Source organism: Numida meleagris, chromosome 2, assembly GCF_002078875.1.
Source record: "Numida meleagris isolate 19003 breed g44 Domestic line chromosome 2, NumMel1.0, whole genome shotgun sequence".
Classification (NCBI taxonomy): domain Eukaryota; kingdom Metazoa; phylum Chordata; class Aves; order Galliformes; family Numididae; genus Numida; species Numida meleagris.
The window spans coordinates 19,600,780-19,626,763 of NC_034410.1; the positions used below are offsets into that span (position 1 = coordinate 19,600,780).

Sequence of the window (25,984 nt, forward strand, 5' to 3'; positions counted from 1 at the left end):
GTTGGTTTTTGGCACAGCGTTTGGCTGTGATTGGTGGGAGGCCAGTTTTGGCAATGAAGCCTTTGGCCCTCGGCTCCATAGGGAGGGTTGCAGTTAAACTGAGCAGTGTGTTGAAATCTGTACTTCAGAAAGACAGATTTCACTACAAGAAAAATCATGTTTCACTTGCAAAGCAGCTGAAATGCTTTCAGATAGTTTTTTGATACAGATAAATACTGATCTTGGTATGAATTTTGGTGAATAAAGCCAAACAAAATTTATGGAATCACTAAATTTCTGCAGAAAAAAAAAAGAAAGTGTGAAGAACACTACAAATGAGAGGAAGAGAAATCTGTAAGATTAATATATTTTAAAGATCTAACAATAACTAATGCTTGGTACATCTTTAAACGTTACAGCTGTACTTGTGCACAATTGTATTTACATACGCATGAGCTTCTGTACAGAAAATGGAAGTCCAGCAGAGAATTAATGCCCACGAAGACTGCTGAATGAAGCTGCTGGTACAAGGTTCAATTGATCTGGCCCAACTGACTCTTGCCAAAAATAGTCAAAGTCTAAAATTAGAGTAAATTATCAAACCCGTTCTTTAAAAAAAAAAAAAAAAAAAAAAAACAGGAACAAAGTAACTCACTGTTGTCCTCTTAACATCTTCTGTGAGCAACCACGAGAAAAATACCACTGCAGAGCTATTAAAGCGAAGGTCCTTAAAGGAGAGAGCTGTTGTCGAGCCATGTTTCTGTCTTGGAAGGTAAGGAGTAATTTAAAACACTTTAAAATGAGTGCATGAGAAAAGTAAACTGGAACATCTAAACGTATTAAAAAAAAGCTTCTAAAAAAATCTGTTATTTGCAATGTACAGTTCAAAAGACAAAATCTGTGTTTAATATGATTTATGGCTTTGTTTCACGATACTGCCAAGAATATCTTTGCTTTTATGTGTTTGCATGTTGCTGACTAGTTTAGAGATCATGCCGTAGTTGTGAATACTGCATGTCTGTCATGTAATACCTACACGGCTACGAACCTCTCCACTATAAATGACACAGTACAGATAATCAGTGTCCACACTTACACTTTCTAGAGTCAGAATTTTTATTATGTATACATTTTCTAAATGTTATTATATCTGCTTATTCTTATATAAAAAGTTTATTTTAGGAGGCAGTTATGTATGAATGGTAAGCACTTCAAAGACTAAGGTTTGAAGAATAAGCACTAAAACGTTCATAACAGTATTTCTCAATCGCCCTTCCCATGTGGTGGGGCTATTCTTTATAAACAATGAGAAGTAGTAACAGAATGAGATCATTTGGGCCATATAACTATGGCCTTGAACTAAAGGAGAGAGAAGATATACAGCTGCAATGGTAAGAAACACGGTGCTGGTCTATTTATAACAGTCACCAATTTCAGTTAAATATTCAAAGTATTTCGACTGCAAAACAGTTTTCAGCTGGTTCATAAAGCAAAGGAGATGTCTCAGTTTCCTGCAGTAACTTGAGATAAGTGTCCCAGGCACCAGAATTAAGATGTTTAGTGTAATTATTTTTCTATCAGCTGCCAGACTAAAACCACATAATTATTTGGCAGTCCTGGTTAAAACAAAATGTGATAAAAATTTGTAGCTCTGACTGCCATTCATAATAAGAACAATAGCAACAACACAGGGTTGCTAATAAGTAAATGCTTAAAATGATAATAGCTGATAACAAAAATAAAGGACAAAGTCACGCAGTTTGCTTTAACAAGGCAAAGATCAGCAAACAAAACACTGTGTGCCAGCTATCACACTTCATTAGTACAATTTTGGCGGATAAATTTTTAGCAGCAATGCCTAGAAATATACAACTATTTTTGCAGGGGCATGTTGCTGTTGTAATATACTAACCCCAAAATTAAAATTTACTAGTTTGGGGGAGAAAAGATAACAACAGAATAATAATGCATAATAGGTTGAAAGGGAATGGCTTTAAACTAAAAGAGGGCAGATTTAGGTTAGATGTTAGGTGGAAATTCTTTACTCAGGATGGTGAGGCACTGGCACTGCTGCCCAGAGCTGTGGGTGCCCCATCCCTGGAGGCACACAGGGATGGGTTGCCTGGGCCCTGGGCAGCCTCATCTGGTGGGAGGCAGCCCTGCCCACAGCACGGAGCTGGATGGACTTACACGTCTTTTCCAACCCAAGACATGCAATGATTCTAGGATTTCCTTGGTTTGAACTATCCTGGACAGCCACAGGAAAGGCAGTGTTGGATCCTCCCCTCCCTTTGCTGCTCCCCATCACCGGAGCCAGCAGTGACCAGCAGCTGGGAGGGACAGTGGAACAAGCAGAAGGCAAAGCTCAGTACTGGGTGCTAGAAAAGGAGTGCAGGGAGTGAGCTGCCTCTCCTTGCAACTGGGCTCACCTACGTTAACCAGCTGTCCTAAGGCATGTGTCTATGGACAGTCAGTCTGGCTAAGGCTGTGAATGTCCTATATAAGAGAATAGTGAACACCAAGCTCGTTGCCTGCTGGCAATAGGGAATTTGCTCAGACAAGGGTGTGGCACAGGTTTGTGCTCCCGCAGACAATGAGGAACTGTGCCCTGTTTGCTTATATCCTTGGGACTGCTGCATCCTGCCAGGTGGCCCTGAAGGCAGCCCGTAACTTCAAGGAAGGACTGCAGGAAGCGAGAGCCATCTTGAGATAAACGTGGTACTGCATCTTGTAATTAAAACATTGCATTCCTTAAAAAGGAAAAGCTAAAATTATACCCATAGCAATCCTAAACCAACATTTCAGGTTGGACATGAGGAAAAAGTTATCCGAAAGAGAGGTGAGGTGCTGGCACCGGCTGCCCAGGGAGGTGCAGGAGTCACCGTCCCTGGGGGTGTTCAAGAAACAAGCAGATGAGGCACTGAGGGACACGGTCGGTGTACACGGCGGGGATGTGTTGGTGGTTGGAAAAGACCTCTGAGATCACCTAGTCCAACCTTAACGATGCTGTGATTTTTTTGGTTAAGACACGTTCCCATTTATCCTTGGTTTCTGTGGAAATGCAAAACTCAAGGCTCTGGTTCTCACTGTGCGTCCAGGCTTCGGGTCATTTTATAGATGAAGTCGTTAATTGCTTTGAGCTTCTCTATGTATGGAATAACAGCAAGCAGCACCTTCCCGGCCCTGCCACCCCCTGAAGTGCGCGGTGCTACGACCAGAAAGCACCGCTACGCATGCGTCACAGCTGGAGCAGCGCTACCGAGACTCCAGCGGCTGGGGCCTGAAGTCCCCGCTCTAAGATACTGCTCGCGCTTATTGGCCGGCGAACCACGTCCTCCAGCACTCCCAGCCAATGGTCAGCGAGTTGTCACTGAGAAAGCGCAGTGATTGGCTCGGCACCTTTGCGGACCGCGATTGGAACCGCCCTCAGCGAGCGGACGGCTCTCCGGAAGCGGGGGGAGGTCTGCGCTTACCCGGGGAGGGCGGCAGCGCGTCTGCGCGCGGGAGGGCCCGGCTCAGGGGAGGGCCCGTGCAGCAGCGGGGCCCCGCCCAACCGCCACCGCCTCAACCTAGCGCCGGTGCGCCGTGCCGTGAGTCGGGGCGGGTTGGATTGGGGTGTGGTGGGGTGCCGCGGTGGGGGGTCGGGGCAGTCCGCGGGGAGGGAGGGGGCCCGCGGGCGGTGTCTCTGTGCCGAACGGGGTCCGCCCTTCTGACGGTGTGTGTCTGTCTGTGTGTACATATCTCGCTCAGGCCATGTCCAAGTCGCTGAAGAAGATCGTGGAGGAGAGCCGGGAGAAGAATCAGCCCGAAGTGGACATGTGCGACCGCGGCATCTCCAACATGCTGGACGTGCCCGGCCTGTGTGCGTAGCGGGGCGCCGGGGGAGGCAGCGCCGGCACTGCCTTATTTGGGCCGGGCCGGGCCGGGGCTGCGGGCAGACGGGCGGGCGGGCGTCCTCCGGGCGGGAGCGGCCGCGGTGCGGGGAACCCGCCGCCCCGTGCGGGGCGGGCTCTGTGCTGGGCCGCGCTGCAGGCGGGGGCGCGGGGTGCTCGCAGCGCGTGGGTGGGAGCCGAGGAGCCGCGCGGCACTGAGCGCACCCGGTGCGTGCCGTCCCCGGTTCTCTTCCTGCTCCCGAGCTGTGCGTCGCGCCGTGGAGCCCGTGGTGTGATCCCTGTGCAGGACGGAGCTTCCCTGCGCTCTGCTGGATGAGTGCTTGTTTCAGACCAACTAGTGGCTGGCTCGCGTTGACCACAGAACCCTCTTTAGGTCTGCACCCTTTGATAGCTTCTGACGCTTTAAGATGCGGGCCAGGAGCTGTTGCTAAGTTCAGGAGGTACCGAGTCCAATAATCAGCACTAAGGCACGCGGTCAACTTTGCTCTTTCAGCTGGGAGGAAAGATAACGCTGAAGCGCATCCACTGGAAGTTCACGTCCTACCCTTAATCGCGCAGGAGTGCTGAGGACTTGGCTGCAGCAGCTCTGGGAGAAGTTTCACCATCTCTAGGTGTTTTCAAGGAAAGGGTAGATGGGTCGTTTAGGGACATGGTTTAGTGGGCGTGGACTTGTAGTGCCCCAGTTACATTGCATCAAATAAGCGTGTGCAGATGCACAGACCTACGCTGCAGCATGTGCTTTACAATAGTGATTTGAGGCCTTCTCCAAGTTGGTATCATCCTTACGGAAGATAGAAAGGCTCGCTGGGTTGAAGGATACTCTGAAGTTATGTTTGATAGCTTCTGATAAGCATTTTGTCTCCTGAAATATAATAACTGCTCCCTCCTTAGAGTGGCCAGTAACTCGAATGGTAAGCTGCCTTCTGCAGTTGTGGTTGTTTTTCAGGAAGCCTACCAAGCCTTGTCCAGCCACATGTGTGAGTACCCACTGCAGGTGGCTTGCGTTTAAACTTTTGTAACTTAATTCACATAACGTAGGTGCGTTTGCACTGTCTTGAAAGCAGTGTGCCAGGTAACTCTGCTGTGTGTGCAAATCCTGTTCCTTCAACTACAGCCCTACTTTTGTGTCTATAAAAACAAAATCATAAGAAAATAAGAATAAAGAGAATAAGAAAAGAAGAAAAAAGAATTGTAACAGGTAGGGAGGAGAAGAAGATAAATACATGGAATACTCTTTCCTGGTTTCTCTTGCTGCCATCCAGGACGGACGCTTTTTTCTTTTGCCTTGACTTCTGCCCTCCCAAAGAAGTCTGTAGGACAGATAGAACAAACAAAACACTTTCTGTGTCAAATCTTGATGTTTCCTCAAAATGGAGCATAAATGCTTTTTGTATTTGAATGGAGATTAGCACTCAATGTCTAAAATTGTTCTAAAGTAGCTTAAACCTAGAAACTTGTCAACCTCTCCATCTCTTCCTGCTTTCACCTTCAGTAAGGGGAAGGCTGAGCTGTCAGCTGGTTTGTCAGAGGAGGCCATGCGATCACTCGGAGGGCTGGAGCACCTCCCATGAAGACAGGCTGGGGGAGCTGGGCTTGTTCAGCCTGGAGAATAGAAGGCTCTGGGGACACCTCACTGTGGCCTTCCAGTACCTACATTGCTCAGAGGGAAGCTGGAAAGGGACTCTTTAGCAGGGAGTGCAGTGATAGGACAAGGAGTGATGGCTTTAAACTAGAATAGAAGAGATGTAGGTAAGATGTTAGCAGGGAATTCTTTACTCGGAGGGCAGTGAGGCACTGGCACTGCTGCCCAGAGCTGCAGGTCCTGCATCCCTGGAGGCGCTCGAGGCCGGATTGGGTGGGCCCTGGGCAGCCTGAGCTGGTGGGGGGCAGCCCTGCCCACAGCACGGGGTTGGAACTAGGGGGGCTTTAAGGTCCCTTCAAATCTCAGATGAAATGGTTTGCATTAGAAGTGTCCCTTGGTCTCAATGTTTTGTACTTCGGTGCATCACACTAACACAAAGATCGGGTGAAACAATGTTAAACTTTAAAATATTTTCTTATTATTCTGATATGCAATGAAACAAATGTTGTACCTGTGCTTAAAACGCTTGTATGCTATTTGTGCTCCCATATATGAATAGTTTTAATGAGTTTCTTCTCTTGTGGAAATGTTTGGGTTTTGGTTGTTTGGTTTTGGTTTGTTGTTTATTTTTAATTCATTATTCTGGAATAAATAGATTACACTTGTTTACAAAACATGTAGATATTGACAGGTGGAGGTAAAGAGAATCAGGTGATGTCCTGTAAAGTTTATTACCTCATTAAGCAAGCAGGGTGTGATGTCTTTTGCCTGGCTTGGGCACTTTTTGATGGGAATCTAAGCAGTCATCTTGAATTACGGAGTTGTTCTTGGAGCAAGGAGTGGTCCCTAAACTGTGATTTACTTAACTTTAAGCGATAGGTGTGGGGAAGCTATGAATTATTTTGCCCAAATAACTTGGGACATCTGCTGCTCCGTAGTCTCTTCACTGGGGAAAGGAATATTGGCTGAAATGCTATTTACTCCAAGTGTTAATTTGTTCTTGTTATCATTCCATCTGTGAGCTATTCATTTTATATAAAGCACATGCTTATGTGGTAGGAATTAATATGCTTAGAATTCTTATTATCAGTTAGCACCAACATAATTGTTCACTCCTAAAATAACCGCGGGGCGGAGAATGGAGTGGTAGGCTGCTGGCAGGCTGTGTTGTATGCTGCTGCAGGGCTCGTTCTATGGGAACTTCCTGCAGCAGGAGAAGCAGTGTCCTATCTCAGTCCAGCAAGAACTCTGGAGTCTTCCTGTTACGGTGTTTTGGTTTTTGGCTTTTTCTTTTTTAGAGAAAAGTAAGCCAAGACTTGCTATTTGAATACGTTGTGTAGAGCTAACTGGCAGTCCATGGAAGCAGCACTTGATACTAGGGTGAAAAGAGAACAGCTTAAATTCTTTTCCCTCACCAGCTCCGTTTTGAGGCAATAGTGGGGTTGGGACCGTAATGAAAATTTGTAGTTACCACGTGAGTAAATTGCTCTGGCAGCCACTGGTATCCTGACCCTCTAACTTCTGTGTGCACATGGGGTGCATTCTTGAAATCCAAGTAACTTATCACCTGTGTATGAATCACTGTTATGCCAGCAGGGGCTCTGAATTCTGCAGTCCTTACAACCTCCTTTCTTTGTGTCTGTGCTGCTATTGTACAGAGGTTACAGTAATTGCCCTGAGGGACTCCCTGTGCCCTTTGCATCTCAGGAAAAAAAGGGAGATGGCTCCAGCCACCCTTCCTTCAGCCTTCTGGTGTTACTCAGGGCTATTAATGAGTTGCTGAAGACAGATGTCTGCTGATAGAGTTGGTAGTTTAGTTGTGCCAAATGGACTTTCAATGTATATTTGTAAGATGAGGAAGACCACAACCAGCTGTTCCTACAGCACAGTCCTTTTCACTGAAGGAGGTGTGTGATACCAGAAGGCTTGATGCTTCCAGGGACTTCTCGTTTCACAAAGGTCACCTTAATGTAAGGGAGCAAATTCACCTCTTTCACAGGGTGGCCAAGCACTGCTTTATACCTCATCTCCTGCCTTCAAATGCTTGCAGTTTGATCTCTGAGCTGGTAATAGCTCTGGACCTTCTCGCTGTCTGGACAGGGCTGCAGTGCTGCTGCAAGTAGGCCAGTGCACATGTCCCTAAAGCTTTATTTTTTTTTTCCCCCTTCATGGGATGTGGGCATGTTTACAGTCAAAGATGCAATGTGATTCTGTGTCAAGCCCCAGGAAGGACTGGGATGCTGGGGCTTTTCAGGCAAGGTGACCTGGTTTGGCTGAATTTGGGCAGTAAGGTCCAGATTGAGAAGTCTTTGATCAGTGGATTTCAGCCTTGGAATCCTTGATGTTGAGACTTCGCTCTATTCTGTGGAGACATGTTAGGAAAACGCTTCTGAAAACTGACCTGGTTGAGGAAGACAGAGATGTGATGAATGGTAGCGGGAGCAGCGAGTGATGCCTGCAAGCTTGTGTTATTGAAGGCCAGCAGTACGTGCGACTTGAGGGGTTAGTCAGTAGACTTAGCTTTAAAATTGGAATATGCACAGAACTTTTAAAGCTACATCAATTCAGGAGTATAATGCTCAGATCTGGATCTGCACACTGAGAACTTAATGGACCCTGTATAAGCATGTTCACTTTCAATGGGTAGAAATTATGTACTCGTCACAGGCAAGGAACATCAAATGCATTAGCGTGTGTTAGTGCAGGGTCTGTTGCAGTACTCTATTCAAAAAGCTCTTTCTTAGTGCTTTGCTTCTTAGTTCGGTGTTCAGCAGCTTTGAGCAGAGACTTGCTTGCATGCTGCTGTCCAGCACCAAGTGGAGTTCAGGGACTTTCTGCTTTAGTGGCCTGTGGGCAGTGACCTTTCCTCTTCAGTTGGTTTCTTGCACAAATTAAAAACTGGACTAAGTAATTATTTGTATTTTAAGTATTGAATTACATCTTGTGCACACAGACAGAAAATTCCAGCTGCTTCTTTCAACCTGTTTGAGTTGCTCTGATCTGTGTGCTTGAAGTATGCTCTACTTAGAGTTTTAGTTTGTCAGTTTGGCCATATCTGGCCGTAATGTTAATGAATGATCAATCATTCACAGAGGGTGCTTTTTCCTCATAGAAGTGATGGCTCATAGAGAAGAGCTCAAAGAAGTGTGTGGTATTGGTGCCTAAATTTGAGCCTTTCCTTGAGGACTTGGGGTTGGTCTACACTGCTATTAAAAGACACGTCATGGAGACTGGTGATTTTAACATAATGAGTTTCATTATGGACTTCACAAAGTGACTTCATTGAGCAGATTACCTGAGTTTCATGTTCTGTTCTAAAGCTGGCAAAGCTTTTTGCAAAATGAATGATGCGGTCAAGGCCACAGAAGTGAGGTGACAGCTCCAGGCTTTGTTTTCTGTTCTTTATTTTGATATTTTTTTTCCTAACACCTGGTTTGGGAATATTTGCAGCTTGGGGGCATTATCACTTGACTAACTGAACCCTTCCTATGTTAGCTAATACGGGGTGAAAGGGAGCTTTCTGTGTATAGACACGCAAACCATTTAAGCTGTAATGAAGAAAATACGTATTATTCTCATTGTGGAGCTAGGCCACAGGAAGTTGCTCTGCCTAGCTGAAAGTCTTTCGCCCATTAAATACAATGGAACCAAGCTGGTCTCTTCACGATGCTGGTGGATGCAGCTAAAGCCTCAAAGCTCTGCTGTGAGTTGGTTCCTTAAGTGCAGAACAAGATAGTTTTTTTTCTTTTCCTGGTAGTAAATGCGGAGTTCAGAGAGTGATGTATGGAATACACTGCTGTTCATAAGGGACTTGATTGTGGGAACTTGGAACATCAAGTTTGCATCTGGAGGATATAGAGCTAATAATGGGCTTCTAGCAGGGAAAGAAATCTGCTGGGACAAGCAGCAGTTCAGGGGAGAGAAATAGTGTGGGAAGCTGCTGTTGAGACTTAGTGCTGCATGGAAATGAGTCAATTTCCCCTGCACTGTAACTTTGTGTCTGGATAGCTTGTGTTCTATTTATGCATACAGTAAAGTTAGGTCTGGAGGATACAGACCATAGAATCACAGAATGGCTGAGGTTGGAAAGGACCTCAAAGATCATCTAGTTTCAGCCCCCTCTGTGGGCTTAGTTAGTGGCTAGGTCGCCAGCTCCTACATCAAGGATCAGATCAGGCTGCCCAGGGCCCCATCCAGCCTGGCGTTGAACACCTCCAGGCATGGGGTATGCACAGCTCTGAGCAGCCTGTGCCTGCACTGGCCTTAAACCTGGGGACACTGATTCCCCACGTTTGGTTCTGATCTGTGAGGCTACTGTACCCATGTGCCCTATAGCGCTGGTTCTTACACACTGTTCTCGCAGGCTGCCTATGGGCTGGGCTGCCTTCTGCCCTCCTCCTAGGGAGCCATTGCAGCAGTACTCGAGTGCTTGCTCTTAAAGAGAAGTTTGAGGTGGGTGCACTGTTTCTTCCTTTCTGCTCCCTGCCTTTCCTTCCTCCCCCGCCTGCGGTTGTGCAGGGAACTGTGGCAATCCATTTTCATTTTTTTCCCTGAACTTTCTGTTCTGTTCTGTTTCTGCCTTTGGGTGACCACTTTTATTCTGCTGTCAGATCACCTCTGCCTGTGTTGTGAGTGCTTAAGGGTCTGCTGAATGTTTGCAAAGTTGTCACACATGCTCCCCAGGATTCCATGGTTCTGAAAGGCAGCTCTATCCCTTTGGGCTGTCACTGGGCTCGTTGCTTGTGGAAAGCAGTGTGAGATGCAGCCCTATGGCTGTCCTTCAGGAGGGAGGAGTTCCAGACTGTAGTTTCTAGGGCTATTCTGGAGGGACAGCATTGCCAGTGAAGAAGGTGTAGAGGAGGAAAAAATCTGAGTTTTTCTAGTTCAGTAAAGTATGTATAACTGCTTCACGGGTAAAAGGCTGTAAATACAGCTGTTGCTGCTTGGGATTTGAAGATAATGAATAGGGAAGATGGGGAAATGTGATTTGTGTCATTTTGCTGTTTGGGTGAATGTTAGTGTATCGCTTCTTTCTTGGAAAGGATTCAAAAGATAGAAATTAAAAAGGCATCCCATAGGAGTGTGTGTAGAGTCAGGCTTCTTCAGAGAGGCAGGGTACTGCCTGTGTAGACAGTGCTTGATACAGAAACAGAGGTAGAAGTAAAGGAATGGAGGGGTGACTCAGTGCATCCCTAAGCCTTGAGCCTGTCTTCATTTTTGTATTAGTGCATGTGAATCTGGAGTTTCTTAACTAGGGAGAGTAACTCGTTTTTTTTTTTTTTTAGCTGAAGTAGATGCAAGCTTTCAGTTGCCATGTCAGTTCATAAACTAATTTTTTTCCTCTCTTCATTTACAGTTACCTTGTCTCACATCACACAGCTGGTTTTGAGTCACAACAAGCTTACAAGTAAGTATTCTCCTGCTTCCTACTTCACTGCAGCTGCAGAGCAATATTTAAAAGCTGCTGCTACTAATTTGGTTTTTATAGAGTGAGTGTCGCTGCTAGGAGGGTGGTCTTGGTGAAACACTTAAATGAAAAATTGAGAGTATAAATTAGCAGTCATGTCCAACATTCCTTTCTGACTTCAAATTTTCCACATATTAGAAAATCTGTCTTGTTGTCAGTTAGTCAAAAATCCGTTCTCTACCTTTCGAACTTTTTTGTGCTGTAGGGAAAAAAAATACAGTTTGTTTTTTAGGAGATGGATAATTCTTTTGACTGGAGCCAGTGAAAACTACAACTCAGCTGCATTACATCTATAGCCAAGTCAGTGTGTGCTTTGGGCATGAAAGTCAAGCAGTCCTATTGACAACAACAACAAAAAATCTTTTGAGTGTAAACTGTCTCTTGATTGTACTGCAACACATCTTCAGTTATTACCCTCTGGAAACTACTTCCACTAGCCTCGGTTGAGGCATTGGTGGAGATCATATCATGAAAACAAACTGACTCTTGAAAGGCAAAATGAATTATTTCTCTGTAAGAGAAAGCTTCGGGCTTATCTGTGTATTTTCCAAACATTGCTGCTGCTTGGCTTTTGGAAGGCAAGCAGTGAGTTTCATCTAGTCGCTGTTATGGTGTGTCTTGAGAAGAAAAGTCCTGGTTTTGTTGATGTTCTGTTTGTCCTGGTCTGTTCTCAGTGTGTGTCAGTGGATTTCTGTCTCATCCACTCTTCTCCTTCTGAAACTCTTTTTTTTTTTTAAAGATTGTGGAAATGGGGAGGGGAGTGGAACTACCCAGGTGGGCTTGTAATGGGGAGAAGACTGGGTAGCTGCTGTAGCTCATACCAGACTATCCCCAGAAAAAGCTTTACAGATTGAGAATAGGGTGGGGGGAAAAAAGATCGCAACCAACCAAACCAGAACTATCAAATTCTCAACAATTTGCTGCATGAGCTCTAAGGTAGTATGTGTGTAGTGGAAATAACTAAGTCATGGCTTGAACCAGTGATTGAGCACCTGGTGGGAAGGCAGGGCCAACTCAGGGAGCTCAGGTGCATGCGGTGCACCTGAGTGGCAGGAAGGGATGGAGCTAGGATCCACCCCTTCCTAGACCTCATTTAATGGTTGGCCATGGAGGCAAGGGTATCTTACTGGAGATCCCTGCATATCTGAGGCCTTCTAAAGGTAAGCAGCTTATTTCCTTTGTTTCTGTGCCTACAGCTGTTGCATTTGAGCAAGTCCTCTCTTGCTGCAACCTGGGACCTTACTGCTCTGCTGTCATTGCTGCGCTTTCCACCACATTACATATGTGTTATTTAAAACATATGTATTAATATGAAAATCTTTTTAAAGATTTGAACATTAGCAGAGGATTAAGCACGAAGAAAGTGAAAACACTGTTAGATTCCACCACATGAACATTGATTCTCTAGATGTCGTTTATTGGGTATTAATGTATAGCTTAAATGATTTGACATAGTAGTGTGAAGTAGGTAAGAGTATGGACAGTATCTGAGCGCCAGTGAGAAATGTGAAGTAAGTATTCTAGGCCCTGTTCTCCTAGCTGCATATTGTCCTCTAGACTTTGATTTATTTACGTATTTGACCAGCAATTTCCAGCTACGTAACTTGCAAATAATGAGTGATGAAGAAATTCATGGGTGATGTCAAGAAAGGAAAATGGTAAGCAGTGTTATTAAACACACAGATCTTCTGGTTTACAATGTCAGAAAGTTGCAAGTAGCTGGAAGCTGAGAAAATGTTTTGGGAAAGCATTATGATAAACTTTGGCTGTGAGTCATCTGCTATCAGCCTCTGATGGAGCTGAGAACTGAGCCACCCAGTCTGGGGGCTTTTGTGTTCCCTCAGGTCACTGCAGAGAGGTGCGTGTCTCTGAACTCAAGGTGCGTAAAGTTAGGCAGGTAACTGTGGTTAGCTCAGCCACTTGAGCTTTTCTGCAGCTTTTGGAGAGTTGTGGGCACCTTGAGACAGCTGATCATTCTGCTCACCTCTGTCTAAAACCTGTGTGAGAAGGTCAGATGACTCATCTAAGTTGGGCTAAATGAATTGCACCTAGTGCTGCTGGGCAGAAATTCATTCTCATCTGCTGTCTGCTCTGATGTCATCTGAATGAGCGCTGCCTAGCACAGGGATGAAATGAGTTGTAAATGTTACTCATGGTAAGCTTCACTATTCTTTCTCCTTTTTGTTTAATTCTAAAACTTCTGAATGCTAATAAACTTCTGTGGACTTCACTGTCTCTTCCATATGACACCTTACAAATCTTGAATGTAGTTGAAGAGTGAGTTCAACTGAATGCACAGCTGGTTGGGCTTATAGCAGTTAACTGTAATTCTGAGGAAGAGAAGGCGGGCTGAAACTCCTGCAGTGAGACTTCAATCAGGGTAAACTTCCATGTCTGAGAATTGAGCCAGGAGAGGGTGACATCCCTCTGCTTAAGTGCCAAAATTGCAAGCTATGTAACTAACCTATATCCTAGTTAAAAATCTTGGCTGAAGACCTGATTGAGGGAGGAAGAAGATATGTTAGTAAGAGGTGTCCAAGAAGAATGCTTTCAGGCTTTCCTCATTCAAGGAAAATCCAAACTATTCCACTTTTTTGGAAGTAGTTTTGGTTTTCAAAATACTGGTTTAAGGGCTGCCATATTCTACAACTGCGTTATATTAAATCTCAAATTTTTGAATTTCTCCTTTGTTCTAAAGGCCTTAGACTGGCAGGCTGCAAGAAAATATCTGTTCTCTCAGCCTGGAGATACTGTCCACCTATCTACGTTTGGGTTTATTTCAGGGGACAGTAAAACCACTTCTCCTGAGAACTTACCGTGTCTGAAACTTCCTATTCTTTCACAGAGTGATACAGACACCTAAATAGGCAGCACACATTTTAAAAAGGCTAAATTTGAAGTTCATATTCTCATATTTGACACTGTTGACCTAATCTTTTAAGCTGCATAATTAATTGTCTTAGCAGATTGCTCTTAAAATGACTAGGAAGCAGGTGGCACTGACACTTGACATACTGCACTAAGGTCATATTAGCATCTTCTGCTAGTTTTCTGCCATTTAAATGAGTGTTCTGCTTGCTGTTTTTTTCTGCTGTTTAGAGTAAATATGTCTATCTGGAAGAATAAATATATGTAAAAATTGAATATGTGTATTTTATGTAACCACACTTCATATTTTTGCCAGCAAACTATTAAAAGTAAGTAAAGTTTCATTAACAAGTATGAGAATGATGCTATTAAATCCATCGTACATGTTTTTTTCAGTAATATTTTTGGTGTGCCATTCATAGTGCTGGTGCTTTTGCGTTTACCTGTCTGTAAATCACTTTTTATTAGAAGTACTCAAATCGTCATGGATTTTTCTGGAGATTAAAAGCCTTGGATTTTTGCCAGCTGTTTGGAGCTGTGCTAATAGAGGAGCCTTGAACTGGCTGCCTCTGTTCCAGGTGAGCTGTGAACGAGTCAAATTCATGCTTCTGCTGCTTCATGAGAACCTTTTTTTGGCAGAACAGTTTCAAAATCAGAAGCAAAACTGCAGGGAAGCCAAATAGTGTTTCTGCAGTCATGTTGGATCAGTTGCTGTGTAAGTGACAAACCTGGGATGATTCCATTTTGAGGTCTCCTGCGATGAACCAGTTGAAAGCAGAGGGAGAAAGCGAGTACTTTTTTTCTTTTTTAACTTAGACATATGGGCCAGTGTACCCATATGCTATAGTAGAGTTTTTTGTTCCATCATCTAGTGATTTCTAAAGCCAAGCCATCTATCCACTGTATAGATGGCAAAGCTGAGAAGCAAAATTAAAGGCAGTCATGTTCATATGCTATTAGTCTGCATAGCTAACAGTAAAATAAAATGGAATAAAGGTCCTGAAAGTATTCCTCACATCTGTGGGAATCGGGGGCTGAATGGCAGCCCCTCAGTGTGATGGATTAATTTGGGTAAATGTGACTAAGTTGTCACGGAATCTGGAAATAAAGTTTGTGTAACTTTGGTTTTAGGGTTTAATTTTTTTAAAGACTGGATGTAGTGGAACACAGAATGGTGCCTTGGGGGAAAGACAGGTGCTTGTGCAGAAGGGAGCTGAAGTCAGCAGGATGGGTTAGACTTTACTGGTTGTTCTCTTTGTACAGGTGGGATTGTAAACGAGAAATAAAGCAATAAAAGAGATTCCTTTTTTAAAGGGAACATGTCAGACAGTGTAAGTACTCTGGCTTAGGCATCACCTGAGTTTGTTCTTGCAGAGCACTATCTGTGAACTATTTAGGCATTAAGTATGAAATGGTACTGAAACTTCCAGACTTCAGACAGCTAGCCCAACTTGAAGAACTGTTTGGTTACTTAGTGTATACAAGATTTCACATCCTGGTATAGTTGCATTTATTATCCCTAATAGGAATGCTGATTAAGGTAAACAGTTAGAATCCCTGTACTGCATCATGAAGTGAGGGAAGTGTGCTTGAAGTGCTTCAGAAGCTCAGGTTAACCGAAGTCCAAACCAGCAGAGCACAGAAAAACATGCCTGGAAGGCAGGGTGGGATGTTAAAAGTTATTTTAGCAGTGACAATAGGGGAGTCCTGAACATCAGTACATGTACAGCTATTAGGCTGTAGGCCAAAATGACGAGGTTTAGTTTCAATTATTTTAGGAATACACTGTAAGTTTTTTTTATGGTAGTAACTAACAATTATTAGACCTACCTACATAACAGATTAATTGATATTGTGATCATTTGGAGAATCCATTCAAAGGTTCTAGCATTTTTATTGTTACCTGGATATGTACTTGGAGCCTGAGTATTTCTGCTCAGTGGAAATACCAGTAATGTATGGTTTGTCCGTTAGAGGTCACTGTTTAAGTACCTTTAGCTTTTTGTTTTCCTCAAAAAAGCTTCTGCTCTGCTGTCAGTTCAGTCTGACTCACAAGTAGCAGTGAGCAGTAGCTCAGGTGTGCTCTCCTCCTCAGTCTCCTTAACCTCAGATGATCCTGTGCTTCCCAGCTTTACTATATGCTTCTGCTGCATTTAAATGTCCTCAGAAGTTGTCAACTATTCAGAGCTTCCTCCTTTTACTCTCTGATCCTTTGCCCAGTATCTTCAAGTCACCAAATTATGAAAGATTGGGAACAGCTATTTTGCTTCAGAAACCTCCCATGCATGTATTAGCTGATGTCACATTTGCTGTCCTCCTGTCCCTTTCCACTGAGCTGCTGTCTGCTTCCATTCTTTGGTCTTTCCTAACCGCTGCTTCTTCCTTGGTACTCAAGTGTAACGCTTAACTCTTAGTCATTTCCTTTTTGTGAGACAGTCCATTAACTTTTTGGCTTCTGGTTTCCATTTCCGTACTTGAATTTTGTTCCTGAATCAACCTTCTGATCCTGCCAGAACTGCTTTTTCTCATTAATCATGTTCCTTAGACAACCTAATAGTTACCTGTTACCATCCTTATGCATTTTCCCTTCCAGCAGAACTTGTGGGGTTTTCTTGCTGCTCATACTGCTTACTGCTGCTTTGCTCTACCCTCTCTAAATTGTCTTGCTCTGTATTTGATCAGCAGAAAGCTTGTCCCTTCTTTGCTATTAACCCTCTTGACCGTGTCCTTGATCTGACTTAAGCTGCTACTGAATTCCCTTACTGTCACTCTTCCATTAGGCCGTTCTTGTAGAAGTCACCTTTCTGGCTGTGCTGTGTGCCCAGGTGTGCTGGAGGTGCTCTAGGGACAGGTACCAAGTGCACATCTCTCAGCACTGAAGTACTCCAGCTGTTTTGTTCTCCAGACTACTAACATGTGCTGTGGGCACTCCCAAATGCCTGTGTACTTGTTGCTGCCTCTTCTGCTCCCTTTTGAGACGTGTGCCTCACTGTTGCACTAACATGATGCACCCCAAATGTAAGTGTGTTAATAGTGTAGTGAAAGCAAGGCGGTTTCTGCCTGACACAGTGGTCTCTCAGCCATGTTTAGGAATGTGCTTGAAGTTAATGTGCCTTTCGTTCCTGTTGTAGATGCAGTTTGAATATACTTCCTATTTCTGGAACAGAGATCTATGAAGGAAAATATCTTTGTGACTGCAGTGCACAGGAGGAAATGAGAAGGAAGGCAAAGGGGATCCCTGTGCATATGCTGAACTGCGTTGGTGACATCTGAGTTCTGCTCAAATGTTTAGATTAAATACCTTGTTAGCTTTTTGCTTTTCTCCCTGAAAAAAGCCTTAGTTAGGAGAAAGTACCGATGGCAGAGTAATCAGCTTTAAATAATAGAAGCTTGGGTTTTTAAGAAGCTTTGGGGAATGAAGCAGAAGGATATATGAAGGATTATTATTCTGTAGTGTTCTGTAAGAATGCCTCATGAAATGTCCCCGATTTAAGCATAAATAGTGAAGTTTTGTGATGTATGGGAATGGCTTTGCATCCTGAGTTAGTGTATGTACTAAATGCAGCCCTGGGCAAATATTGTTTACTTCTAGCATAACTCTTCTGAAGGTCTTGCATGTTCCTCTCTTTAAAAGGCACCTGCAAATACATTGGCTCCTTTTTCATAAGTCTCAATGTTTTTGGATGTTTCAGTACAAAATCTTTGCCTTATCTTTTCCCCTACTGGCTTAAAATATCTGTAATGGCTTTTGCCATTGGTATTTCTCCATGTATTTGTGTAAGTTGTAATGTAAAATTGTTAGAGATCTTTTTGTTAAATTAGAATATTTTGAAATGGGCATCTTCAAAGCTGGTAAATTTGGCACAGGTGAACTGATTTCAGTGAAGAGCTTAATTTTGTACCACCCTGAAGAATTTACTATCTAACAAGTTGAACGGAATATTTTGTTGGTAACACTGAAGGAGGGAGGTGCAGAGGGGTAATTTAGATTGAGGGGAAACTGGATGTAGTTTTATATACTTGTCTTACAGTTCTTTCTTAGCCATTCCTTGCTATTGGCACATAAGGATGATCTGACCTGTAACAAGGTGGTGCAGCCTGTATTCAGTTTTTTGCATGCAGCAAAGCATTTTGTCTGAACTGTGTACTCCTCATAAAGCAGCTGCTTAAGGCTGGAATGCCGTGGTCCTTTAGAGTACTTGCATATCAAACTAATTTAAAAAGCTTTACTAATCTTGCTTTCTTCAAGGTAATGTGTAGAAATAAAGGAGCATAGTTAAATCCACATTTTCATACCAGTGCACGCTCAACTTACAGTATCCCTTAGTGCTATAAAATCAGCTAGCAAAAATCAGCTTTTTGTGGCTTTAGTTCTTTACTGTTAGATGACTTGTTTTCAATTTAGCAATCCCTTCCTAACCTCCCTCCTTGGCTTTGAGTATTTTTCTCAAAACTTTTAAGAGCATCTTAAGCATTATTCTCTGACAAGAACGTAGTGGTTTTGCTAAATGTGGCTTATTTCCCAGCATCTTTTCAGCCGTTGTTATGCTCATAGCACTTCTCCTTAGTCTCTGGCTTCTAAATTAAAACCATTTATTGATAAATTGCTTTGTTAGCTCACTAGCACATCAGTAGCACATATTCATAAGTGCATTTTCATAACTGCAGTTCTTCTGTAGTTAATTGCAAAAAAAAAAGTGCTGGTTTCTGGAAAAACTGAAGATTAAGGAGACCAGTTGATTTTCAGTGTTTTCAGTGTGCGGAAGATTAGTATCCGTCTTTGGAGGAGTATGGAGGAAGGGCAAAATGGAAAACTTGAACTACATGATGTGTAAATTAAATACTGAGTGCTTCACTTGGGATGAGGATTCTCTCCAGTTAACTGCCAAGTATGATATCAGCATGCCTATGAATATTTAAAACGAAAACTGTTGTGTTCTCCCTCTGCTAATTCCCCTTTCATTTTGGTGAAGCTGATTGCTTCTCTCAGTATAACAGAACTCTTGTTAAATTAATCTAAACCCGGCTCCAACTCCAGGAGTACAGTTGCACTGGCTGCACAGAATGCATTATATATTTCGTATTCTAAATTCTTCCTCCCCCGTGAAATGTGAGTAACATTTCATGTGGCTGTGACCTTTACTCTAAGGGATCCTTACTCATGCAAAGTTCCTGTTGAGCTGACTGGATTAGCAACAGTCTGCAGAACTGGGTTTGCCACATTGTGGCCTGCAGGTTTCCTTGTAGGTTTAAGCAGATTATTGCTTTTGGCAAGAAAATGCTACTTGAGATCTACCCCAGGCTATGGCGCTCCCAAAGTTCTGCATTGAGTTCTCTTTACTCTCTGTTACTCTTGACCTGCTTATAAATGGAATGGTTTAATGAGAAACTGGCATAGACTCCATACTACTTGTCAGAAAAGAGATTTATATTTTAATAGCTCTTCTGGATAAATATTCCCTTAGAACCTTTAAAGGTTCTACTTAATGTCATGTTCCTAGGTGCTGCCTAATTAGTTCATTAACTGGAGAAACAGTCTGGAAAAAAGGGATTCCACAGCTTGAAGTTTCTAAGGATGATAGCATCAAGAAAATAATCTTAAGTAATTAAAGTCCTTATTTCAGTTGATGTCTGATTCAAAAAACATTGGATTAAACGGGAGGTTTCTGTAACCTTTGAAAAACATTTATTGAAGAGATATCTTGCTTCACAGTTTTATGAATAGGCAGGTGTTATAGATACTGTTTTTCCAAGCAGCAGTGGGAAAATGTTTATTTTGAACATTCAGTGTTGAGATATAAATGAATTGAAAAGTTTCTCTCAGTTTACATATCATGTGTTCCACTCGTGAAGGCTTTTATTTTCACTAACTCATTCCCTCCACCAATTGGTGGTTTATCAACAGTACGAGCTGTTTTCCTTTACAAGGTGCAAATAAAATAGAAATTTTGATCTGAGTCTTCTAATACGGTTCTCATGTGTGAATTAATGTCAGTACCTACTAAATGCAAAAAAAAAACAGGCTACGCTTCATCTCATAGATGAAAAGCAAAGGGAGACTTAATCTTGCAAACGTCTGAGTTTGCGTACATCTAAAATTGTGAGGTTTCTTTTTTAACTGTTTTCCAGTGCTTTGTAGAATGATTCTGGAGATCATTTGCAGAAATTGAGATTTACCAGAAAGCCTGCTCATTTTCAGCTGTGAAGGGCTCTGCCACCACAGAGGAATTGTATGGAAACCCAGGTCAGTGACAGAAGAGAACCAGTTGACTCCCTGCTTTACTGGAAAGGGTTGCATCTGAGATATATTTAACTCCAGGGTGCTTTAACTGATACAAATGTTCCTTGCACAGTAGCTGGCTCTGCTAAACGATCTATCCAACCCAGTATTTATTCTCCAGCAGAGGGCAACATCAGACTTCAAGTAAGTAGTCTAGTGATGGCTCCTGGTTCACTGTGTGGAGAGCGAACTGAGGTTTGGGTCCAGGACACTTAGATGTGGAGCTGTAGAGGTTCTGAATGGTGGAGTTTATTTAATCTTCCACGTGTACGTTTTGGAAATCATAGCAGAACTATTGAACAGCTGCTCTTACGCAGGAATAAAACTGCTTTGAGTGAAAGGCTGCCCTTAAGAGCTATTTTCATTCCTAAAGAATTGTCACTAATGTCAGGGTGAAAAAGAGCCTGTTTGTTCTTAAACCCTTTGAAGTATAACAAGTTGCCAATTCTTATTTGCAGGAGCATGAAGAAAGATCTCTTGCTGCTTCATGTGCAGCCTGTAGACTCGTTCCTTCTCAGCCAAGCTCTTGAAATCAAGGTGAAGTCTATAGCTGTCACAGTGAATCTCTGTATGCAATTCCCCGTGTTGAACAAGGGGAAGGAAGCTTTGTCTGGTCTTGCAACGTGAAACTTAATATGAATGGGACTTCGTGATGTGACTGAAGCTTCACGGGAGAATGCAAAGGCATTGAGCTGCCAACTTTTACTAGCATTTGCTGGGGAGGAGTTTAGTTGTTAATGGCATTGGGCAGCAGATGGTCTTAGAAGAGTTGTTAAGACTGCGGATCTTACTGTAAATATGTGGGTGAGTGGAACCAGGATGCTGACAGTTCATTCTCACAGCTCATCATGAGAAGGTGACTCGAGTGGAATTCGTTATTGCCAGAACATGAATTCCTTGGTATTTGGCAGTCTGCTATAAATCTGTGAAGAATTCTGCAACTTAGCGGTGTGTTGATAGTAAGGATATTTAGTCATGCAAAGCTGAGATGAAAGAACACTATGCCTCATCGACTTTTCTTGACCGTTGCACATCTCTAGACATAAAGATACTGAATCTGTGTGGTTTAGTTCAAGAGCAATATTGGAGTTAATTTCAGTCCTCTGCTTCTCTTAGAATCCATAGAGCATTCCTCCATATACAAATGAATCTAAATTGTTGAATCAAAAAATAAGGCGTGTCAGGAGAAAGGTCCTTTTTCCCCAGCCACAAATCTCTAGCAACCTTTCTGTTTTCTGTCTCAGAAAATACCTCTACCCCTTCTGACAAATGAAAAAATACATTCAGATGTGGGTGAGGGCTTTGTTTTGATTTAAAAGGCTGACACAAAATATCTCATCCAAATCCTTTGCTAAAATTACCATCTTTTCCATAACGTGCTTACCCATGCTGTTTTTAGTATGGCTTGAAGGAAACAATAAGAGGGGGTATAATAATAGTAGTATCCTAAGAATGATTAACAACCGTATGTGGGAATTATACAGATATATCAGATACCCAGCAGCCACTGTGCAAGGGTACAGCTGCTATTGTTCACAAGGGACACTTACTCACACCCATACCCTGACAAAAGAAAACCAAATTAAAAATCTCTGATAAACTAGCTACTGCTTGTTAAGTTTTCCCCTGCGTTTGCAAGTGGGATGAGTGGATGGAATTTGAGACTCTTCAGCTGTGTAGTAACCCACTTAAACTGGTTCCTTCAGTGCAAGTGCAATATTTGCAAACAAATCTTGGGAAGCCATTTTCTTCCTATCTTGGTGTCTAGGTGTTGTTTGTTCACAGATAGTTTCATGTGGTGCTTTTATTGGTTAAATGAAGGCTTCCTTTTACTGGAAGCTGTTCACCTTCTTTCTTAAAATGATTCCTCCTCTACGCAATCTCGTAGCTTAAGTCACAAGTGAGAGGCAAGGTCAATTTATTCTTAAAGGGTAAACTGTTTTGAACAGGTATTTGAAGAGACAAATTCACTAAATCAGCGTCATTAGTTCGAGGTAGATCCGTAACTCTCAGGCCACTGGGAGGGTACTTGTCCCTTTGTTTGTAATTATAGTACTGTCCTGGATGCAAAGTATGTTTTGAGTTGACTTTGAGATCATTTTAATTCTTTGATCATTTTGTGATGGTTTTCAGCCTGAATAGTTGAAATGCAGAACTGACTTACAGGTCACCGATGTGAAGATAGGTTTGATAAGGCTCGTCTGCTGAATGTGAAGTGGTTGTTTCAGTGTTCCCGCAACCTAGCTCTGTATTACATTTAGCATAACTTGTGATGTTAGATTGAACTGATTTCTCTAGGAGAGTGAAATCTTTTATGCTGTCAAAAAGGTCAAAATTGTTATTAATTGTATCCGCAGTACAACTGAAGAACTGTGCTTGATCTCTGAATTTCTTGGGTTTTGTGACTAAACTTAAAACCTGTATTTGCTAACGCTTCTGTTTCCTAATCTTGCATGAACGTAGCATCTCTTTGAAAAGAGCAGAAACATGGTTTGCCAGTCCATTACATCTCATCAAAGTCAAATTATAAAGTCTAATTTATGAAAGGAAAACATTTTAATAGTGGTAATTACTGTTCTGGTGAAATATTGAGGCTGGAAGCAGCTGAATTATGTCAGTTAAAATCCTTAGTTAACTTCTGTTAGGGAATAATTTAAAACAATGGTAGCGGTACATTACCCTTGCCTTTCTGAAGATGCTTAATTCTTGCCATCGTTAAGTTATAGATACACATGGATTAGTTGAAATATACCACAAAGGGAAGGCTTTTAAATATTAAGATTTGCCTTAATGACTTAATAAAAAGTATGTTAAAAATCTCCTGTGATGAATATGACCCTCAACAGTAGTATTTATGTAGTATAATTAAAATGTTTGTTAGGGAATCCCATTATTGTGAACAATGTAATTACACTTATAATCTAGTCAATGTGACATGCTATAATGTTCTGCTTTGTAAATGTTATTGATTCCATTTTAAGACTGAGATTGCCTCATGCCACCAAATAAATGCAAATCATGGCCTCATAAAATCTTCCAATTATTTAGATGTGTGCTCTATGGGTTCCTGCTGCAGCTGAAATTAAGACTGAACCAAGCTGAATATTGAACACAAGTGCAAATTTAAGTGCAGGCTGTCTGTCAGCCTCCTTTTACGCAAAATTCACCCATGTATTTCAGTTCAAGGGGGAGAAGATGCAAATCTAAAGAGCATTTTAACCTTATCTGCACAGGCACATCCATATTGTGCTTCTGCCTTACTGTTCGTGTTTCTAGATAACCAGCTATTGATTTGTGTCCAATTGAATGTAACCATGTATGTGTATTGATCACATATTCACTCATGGGAGGTAGTCATCAATTGGATTGGGTTAACAGTTCATCTTTTAAGACTGAAGTTAAATTTTTGTAGTAGCTGTTGAGTATTAGCAGATAGGAGCTTGGGTGTCAGGTTATTTAAGCAATCAGCAGATCTGTGAGGGTGTTTGTTGTGCTTGTTTCTCTGCTGCAGCCTTCCTGTAAGGTACTCTGGCCAACAAGAGTAGTTGTAATTTTCTGAAGAGTACAAAGTGATTCCTGCCAGTAAGGAGAGCTGGTGCTACATAGGAAGCTTCTTTAATACGGGCATTGCTTTTATTGCAGGTAGCTGTTAGCAGCTGACAGTAGAAACAGCGTCTATACAAACAACAGGAGACAGGTGCTAGCAGAGCGCCTGTAGTCTGTGTAGCTTGCTCTAACTGCAGTCTCTTACTGTGAAAACTTTCTCACAGCTGTGCCAGCAAACATCGCAGACCTGAGAAACATAGAAGTGCTCAACTTCTTCAACAACCAGATTGAGGAGCTGCCTACACAGATTAGCAGCCTTCAGAAGCTCAAACACCTGAATCTTGGGTGCGTATCTTAATGCTAAAGCTTGCTGTAATGGAGATGCTGTCAAAAGGCTATTGCAACTGAACTTAAAACTTCTTATTTTTGCTGTTTAAGTTTCTTTTTGAAAATGTTTGTGATGAGAACTTGAATGTAACCATGTATGCAACTCTGGACTATCTTGTCCAGAGTGCTTAGATAGTATTCTGGGTAATCAGATACCTGAGAGTAATCAAGCATTTATTCTGATATACTGATAACCATTTAAGGGCAAAAGCAACTTGTATGCATCTAACACTGAAGCCAGACCCAACAAGTAATGAATTTTACTTTCCTAACAGCTGTCGCTTAATTCTGTGGTAAGAGCCGGCCTTGATTTTATGCTCTGCTTTGTAAAAAGCTAAAATAAATGTTAAATTTTGTATGTTAATTTGAGACTTTAATTCCAAAGTCCCAAATTTGTGATTAAAGAAACTTTTCAATTTTAATTAAATCTGTAAAGGCAGCTGCAAGTCCTTATTGAATATGGTATGCCTTTCACTCAACACAGTGGTACTGACTGAATTAGTCAGAGGAACTCCTGTTAAGTGTTCAGGTACCATATTCAAGTAGAGTTGGTGACACTCTATTATAAACTACAGTAGCAGAAGACTTTCTTGAATTATTAAAATGAACCTGAAATGAACTTTCTTGAAACTAATTGGACACATTAAAATATAGCTACTTAGGAAAACCTTGGTGAGGGGAGGCTTTAATTTTGTAGTCTTCTCATGGAATGAATGTTTGTATTATAAATTCAACTTCTGGAAACCTTAATTTAACTGAGTTTGTTTTACTATTTGAAATATCTAATAACTTTGGCTAGGCTCTAAGTATCCAGCTTTAGGTACTTTTGTAAAGTGCTGGTAATTGAATTGCGTCCTGAACTGCTGGCATCCAAATAAACATTTTCAAGATGATGTGTCTTCTCTGGTCTTTATCTGATCACTTTAGATCTCTAGTGTGCCCTAATATCTGTCTGAACTTGGAACTGACCATGAATTAATATTTGCTCTGAAAAGCGGAACTTTATACATCTTGGGGCTTGGCCACTTTAGAATGGCATTTAGAAGTGCTGCATTTGTGGAGGGGGGAAGAATTTGGGTTCTTTCCATGAATTCAAGAAGTGACAAGTGTTAATGTAATTCAGATACTGGTCTTCAACACTTTTTGTTTTTTTTCTCCATTAATGTCTTGTGCAAGTCCTTTTGGGATTAAGAACAGGAGACGTTTGGGAACAGTTTGTTACTTATCAACTGGTGGTTTAGGTCTGGAACTGCAACGTCTACAATTGTAGAATCATAGAATAATCTGAGTTGGAAAGAACCGACAATGATTTTGTACTCCTTGTAAATACTCCTTGTTGCCCATCATCTTCCAGGCTCAGGATTTACAGCCTGGCATATAGCTCTGCAGAATGGGTTTAGAAGTGTTTCGAGTCAGTTTAAGGACAAACTGTTCTGCCCTAGTAGTTTGGGTGGGTGGGAGCCCTCTTGTCATCTGCACTGCATGTGTGTGCATGCAGCGTATCAAAACACTTCTAGAGAAGAGAGGTAGCTTGAGTAAAAATACTTCTGGGAGGATTTCAGTGCAAAAGGATCAAGAGGTAGGGTAGGAAGTGGAAGGTGTACTGCTACACTAAAAATGGAATGGGAAGTCTTGTTTGGATAGTCTTTGGCAGGGCCTTTCATCTGATTCTCTTTCCATACCAAAGAGTAGGTCTTATTCTGTCTGTTATGAACAGGAGACTCTTTCTCTTCCTGTTCTTTGCCTACAAAAGGGAAGGCCGCTGGGGCCATTATCTCTTTTTACTACTGAAAAAGCAGCTGCTCTTAGTCTTATTTAATAAAAACTGTTTCTAAAGCAGTGGCGAGTCTCCAGGAGTAACAATGGAGAATGTCCTTCTGTGTCTTAGCAGCTACCACTACAGCAGTAATGCTAGGTGCATGTCCTTAGTAGGATAGGGGTGTCTATTTTCCCACTTGCCGCCCACTGTGCAGTAAGACAAA

General features: G+C 42.3%; 1 protein-coding gene across 4 annotated transcripts in view; it reads left to right on the forward strand.

Moving 5' to 3' along the window:
- Nucleotides 3,400-25,984, forward strand: part of RSU1 (Ras suppressor protein 1) — a 98,629-nt gene continuing 76,044 nt past the window's right edge. For 2 of the 4 annotated variants that reach the window (XM_021387054.1, XM_021387058.1), the window contains exons 1-4: nucleotides 3,412-3,569; nucleotides 3,730-3,841; nucleotides 10,811-10,861; nucleotides 23,840-23,960. In XM_021387054.1, coding sequence (XP_021242729.1) covers nucleotides 3,733-3,841; nucleotides 10,811-10,861; nucleotides 23,840-23,960 — 281 coding nt within the window. In that variant the 5' untranslated portion in view covers nucleotides 3,412-3,569; nucleotides 3,730-3,732. The other 2 variants (XM_021387055.1, XM_021387057.1) reach the window with 2 other exon arrangements.